General features: G+C 35.0%; 1 protein-coding gene across 1 annotated transcript in view; it reads right to left on the reverse strand.

Annotated features, from left to right (window-relative positions):
• The window catches only part of LOC108517166 (bromodomain adjacent to zinc finger domain protein 2B-like), a 171,688-nt gene that overhangs the window by 25,153 nt on the left and 140,469 nt on the right, over window positions 1–6,066 (reverse strand). Inside the window, 3 exon segments of the mRNA XM_017854960.1 lie at window positions 4,404–4,505; window positions 4,774–4,882; window positions 5,656–5,716. Of these exon segments, the coding sequence (XP_017710449.1) occupies window positions 4,404–4,505; window positions 4,774–4,882; window positions 5,656–5,716 (272 nt within the window).

The following is a 6,066-nucleotide window of genomic DNA, read 5'->3' on the forward strand; positions in this document are numbered from 1 at the left end:
TTCGCCATCAGAGAAATGCAAATCAAAACCACAATGAGATACCATCTCACACCAGTTAGAATGGCAGTCATTAAAAAGTCAGGAAACAACAGGTGCCGGAGAGGATGTGGAGAAATAGGAACACTTCTACACTGTTGGTGGGAGTGTAAACTAGTTCAACCATCATGGAAAACAGTATGGCGATTCCTCAAGGATCTAGAACTAGAAATACCATTTGACCCAGCCATCCCACTACTGGGTATATACCCAAGGGATTGTAAGTCATGCTGCTATAAAGACACATGCACGGGGCTGGGCGCAGTGGCTCAAGCCTGTAATCCCAGCACTTTGGGAGGCCGAAACGGGCGGATCACGAGGTCAGGAGATTGAGACTATCCTGGCTAACACGGTGAAACCCTGTCTCTACTAAAAAACACAAAAAACTAGCCAGGCGAGGTGGCGGGCGCCTATAGTCCCAGCTACTCAAGAGGCTGAGGCAGGAGAATGGCATGAACCTGGCAGGCGGAGGTTGCAGTGAGCTGAGATCCGGCCACTGCACTCCAGCCTGGGCCACAGAACGACACTCTGTCTCAAAAAAAAAAAAAGAAACGACACATGCACACGTATGTTCATTGTGCCACTATGTACAATAGCAAAGACTTGGAATCAACCCAAATGTCCATCAGTGACAGACTGGATTAAGAAAATGTGGCACATATACACCATGGATTACTATGCAGCCATAAAAAAGGATGAGTTCGTGTCCTTTGTAGGGACATGGATGCAGCTGGAAGCCATCATTCTCAGCAAACTATCGCAAGAACAGAAAACCAAACACCGCATGTTCTCACTCACAGGTGGGAACTGAACAATGAGATTACTTGGACACAAGAAGGGGATCATCACACACCAGGTCCTATTGTGGGGAGGGGGGAGGGGGGAGAGCGGAGGGATAGCATTAGGAGATATACCTAATGTAAATGACGAGTTAATGGGTGCAGCACACCAACATGGCACATGCATACATATGTAACAAACCTGCACGTTGTGCACAGGTACCCTAGAATTTAAATTACACACACACACACACACACACACACACACACACACACACACAAAAGAATGGAGTTGTCCCTTGGTATCAGGACCTCCTTCTATGAATACCAGTATCTGCAGACATTCAAGTCCCTGAATAAAAATAACACAGTATTGGCATATAACCTATACCTACACTCCTATATACTTTAAATCATCTCCAGATTACTTATAATAGTAAACACAATGTACATGTTATATAAATAGCTGTTACATTACATTGTTTAGGGAATAATGACAAGGAAAAATGTCTGTACATGTTTAGTACAGATACATCTTTTTTCCTGAGAATTTTCAATCCACAATTGCTTGAATCCACAAATGCAGAAAACACAGATATGGAGGGCTGAGTGTACTAATGAATCCACAAATACAGCATTTCATTTGCTATCAAACATCCCAATAGATACATGAAGCTTGGAAAACTGTTGCGGCAACATTTAAGGTCATTTTGTACAATCTCCATGCATTTGGAAAACTATGAATTCTCAGTTTTACTGAACTACAAAGAATAGGGATATTTACTTTTAAAAGACAGAAATTGCTTTTCTGTTGTTGTTGTTGTTGTTGTTGTTTTTTTAGATGGAGTCTCACTCTGTCGCCCAGGCTGGAGTGCAGTGGTGTGATCTCAGCTCACTGCAACCTCCACCTCCCAGGTTCAAGCAATTCTCCCTGCCTCAGCCTCCCGAGCAGCTGGGACTACAGGTGCCCACCACCATGCCCAGCTAAATTTTGTATTTTTAGTAGAGAAGGGGTTTTGCCACGTTGGCTAGGCTGGTCTTGAACTCCGGAGCTCAAGGGATCCGCCCACCTCGGCCTCCCAAAGTGCTGGGGTTACAGGTGTAAGCCACAATGCTTGGACTGTTTTTCACATTATATACATAAAACAAGCAAATTTTTGAAGAGACACAACATGCAAAAAACGCAGAAAGCAAAAAAAATCCATTGCTATCACCATTACATCCATTATTAGTTTTGACACATTTCCTTCTAGTCTTTTAATATGCACACTTTTTTAAACATGTTTCATCATCAAATCATTTATACAATTTGCATAAAAGCAGATATATTGTAAATACATAGGATCATCATTGCATGGTAACAGTAGCTTTGTGCCACCCTATATTTTACATCTTCTACAAAATTTAGTGTGATCAAAATTATTTCACATCATAATTACTATAACAAAAATATATAATCTTGGTTTTCAGAGAACATTCTTATATAATGACATACATTTCCAGTTAACCATATGCTTAAACTTATTAATCACATAATCCAGTATATAAAAATGTACATGGTTTTATAACTATATGCATCTCTAATTAATTAACTAGAACACTTTTTTTGATGACTTACCTTTAATTGTTGTTTTCTAAAAGTATCCTGAATTCCTGTGTACTAATTTTGGTTTTTAGCTAAAAGAAATGCTCTCAAAATTACGAATATTTTCCCCTAGCATTCTGCTGAAATGTTGGCAGCTTAATATATTTGGCTTTAGTAATTCATCCTATTTCCTTGATTGGAATTGATCTCAACAAGACAGTGTGCATTTGGAAAACACTGATTATATTTAATAAAAAGTGAATGCATGTCAAGGAACATTCTATTCTGTGTAATGAGGCTTTATAGATTAGGTCTAATTATCACTGATATAAAACTAAAAATCCTTTATATGTTGAATACCAATTAGCTTTCCTCTCAGAACAAAAATCTAGTGAACTTAAAATCACAAAGATATCTTTGGCATAAATAATACAAGTAAGAATCTGACAACATGAAACAAAATGTTTAAAATGATAATTTTAAAGTTTCTAATAATGACTTTAAAACTGATGTAGTGTATATAGAATGTGTAACACTGTGGTTCATTAAAATTCTAAGAATCTGGTGACAGATTTAGTCTAAGTCAAAATTTTTTTTGTTTAAAAAAATAGAAAACCCTAGAATATATTTCCATACATTTCTATAAATCTCAGATAAACACATTTTGACATTTTAGAACTACCAATAAAGAGACAGGTAGATCTGGACATAACTTCTTTCTTTAAAAGTCATGGACTACAATAGAAAACAGGTTACATGATGTATGCAAAAGATTACTTTTTCAGAACCCTTGAGTTCTAGTTATGTCTCAGCCTTGTGTGTGACCTTAAAAAATTCCTTTAAGCTTCCAAACTCAAACCTCTTACAGAATGAGGGAGACCTTTTCCATTTCTAAATCATAAAATTTAAGGGTAAGATAGGATAGAAAAGTTCCCTATTCACAAAGAAAATATTAATTGCCAAAAAAAATTTTTCCTATGCATTATAATGGGACAGAAGAGAGACAGGTTCAATGAAGAAGGAAAATATCAACTTTAGGTGGCTGAGCATTTTAGTCTTTTTGAAACATTGTTATGCATATGATCTCATTTTAATCTTGCCATAATCCTATGAGACAGAAGTGTAATATATTTATATATATTATAATTGTTTCTATTTGGCAGATAACAAAGTTGTGGGAAAAGGGGCATTATTTTGTTATTGTTCAGAATTACAAGAGTATTTCATGGATTAACAAGAATCTAGGTCTCATCACTCCTTAACTGGGACCCCTTTCAATGCAGCTAAAGGGAATAATAAGCACATGCAGCTGAATATAACTAAGGAACAAAAGGAAAGCATTAAAGAAAACATACAGAAATGAGCATTAAAGAAATGAGATCTCCTTGGTGGGTTCTTTTTGCTGACTAGTGAGGATGTATACTTAACACCATAAGCTCAAAGGGAGCTGTGGTGATATGTTCAGAAATGTGCACCAATTAATGTAAAACTGAATTTCTGCAAAACCAGAAATTTTATTCACCTAGTTTTAAGAAATGACAAAAAAACTTATCAAACTTGTGAAAATGCAACATATAGTGTGGCATAATCAAATGGACAAGATTCTTCCAAAACACTAGGACATATATATCCTCTTTCGGACTGACTTATAATAATAGGGTCTTCATATTCAAATTAGTTTTTAAAACTAGCTGTACTTTTCAGGAAACTAATGTTTTCCTATATTTCATATGAACATGCAGATTCTTTTTTACCTATATAAACTGTAAAGTTATTGGTTGAATTAATAAAACAGAAAAAATTTACTTATTTATGAAAAGATACCTATTATGTCAAAGCTCCTTGTTACTGAAACATAGTTAATTGAGGCCTTAATGAGTGCTTACCACAAAGTTATATGTACTAATTAAAGAAAGGCAATGCTCCAGAGTGTAGTGAAATTTACTTCATTTAGGTTATGGTACTACTTTTGGTTCAAAGACTATACTTTTAAAAGTGGATACCTGCGGTCCATCTCTGGCTTCATAGAAGTCACCCACTCTTATTTTTGCACTGAAGCTGAAATTGTCCCTTGAGATATCCATTATTCCATTTCTGCTGAGATACTGAAAAAATCACATATTTTTCCACTTCAGGTTTTAATAATTACAACCCAGCTTTGATGTATAGCTAGCTTCAGGACACTAATGTTTTGCATATTCTATCAAGGGGCTATAAATTTATAGGAGATCAATTTAGGTTAAGTACAATAGTCCCATACAAGAGAATATTTAGATTCAAGGAACTTTATCTGAGAAAGGAGTACACTTTTTTTTTGTACATGATCATGCTTAATAGGCACCAAATGTACATTATTTGGTGAAAAGTATGTACCTTTATTACTTCAGGGTACTGCCTAAGTTTCTTTCCACATGGAGCATAATATGCTACTTCTCCTTGAAGGCGCCCTCCAAAGTTTCTTATTCTTGTCTCTCTCTGCCAGCTACACATAACAGAAATGAAGGTTATAACATACTTAATTTTAAGACAGCTTTTAAAAATTAAAAATAAGTTAAAGTACACATGTTCTCTAGAAAACATGAAAATGAAAACAAAACTCCTCAAACAACCCAAATATATTAACTGTCAAAATTATTTAGATTTCTAGCTAATTCAACTAAAAAATTAATTATTCAATTTATATATTAAACTCCATCAAAATGTTTAGAAATCATAATTGATGACTTTGGGTACTCTGACATTTCAGTAACGTGTCAGTGTGTAGTGATTTTTACATCTGAAAAGCTTTAAGGGAGGAGTAAAGTAAACCTGGCTCTCTGCTGGTTGGGGTGCACATACATTCAGTCTAAAAGCTGTCATTTCTAATTAAACCATTTTAGTCAAACTCTGGTTGAGTCCCTCAATTTTGACCAAAGTAGCTTTTACTGTCCTTTAATTCTATCTTCACAAAAACTTCTCACAATCTCGCTGTACTCTTGCCCTTTGCCATCTGATTTGCTCTTTGTTCTTTATCAGTCATGTTTCTACTTGGCTGTATCATCCCACCCCAGCTCTGCCATACCTCCAGGAAACAGGATTAATTTCAGTTTTCTGATATACCAAATTCCTTGCCCTTTGTTCTAGCTCTTCCGCTCTAATAAATACTATGCAGCTATGAACTTCTTTTATTAATTGTAGAGAATGAAAAATCAAGTATATATCAAACATGCATAAATATATGGGGGAAAAAGAAAAGGGAAACCTTATTTTGCATACCCATATTCCAATGGAATACGCAGTTCACGTTCATCTGTTACTCTTCTTCTTTTGGAAGTGCCTTTAAAAAAATTCAATTGGTTAATATAAAAAATTCAATAATAGAGATAATAATCTTGATCATTTAGAAACTTTTCTTTTAAAAAGTATATGTTAATGACTTGGATTATTTCGTGTATTTCTGTAATTGATACATTATTTTAGATGGTTTTCAATAAAACACTGTATAAGGCAGGGGTTTTTTTTCTTCTTTTAGGTCTGAATGACAGAATAACTAGTTTTTCTCTCTAAAGAAAATACAATTCAAGGTAAAAATATATACCTTTCCTCTCATTTTGTTATTAAAGAAATGGCTAGAGAAGCAGGACAGAAATAGAGGCTTCAGAAAACTTTTTTAAATTGTTGACTTTG

This window comes from Rhinopithecus bieti, unplaced genomic scaffold (assembly GCF_001698545.2).
Source record: "Rhinopithecus bieti isolate Rb0 unplaced genomic scaffold, ASM169854v2 scaffold_40700, whole genome shotgun sequence".
Classification (NCBI taxonomy): Eukaryota; Metazoa; Chordata; class Mammalia; order Primates; family Cercopithecidae; genus Rhinopithecus; species Rhinopithecus bieti.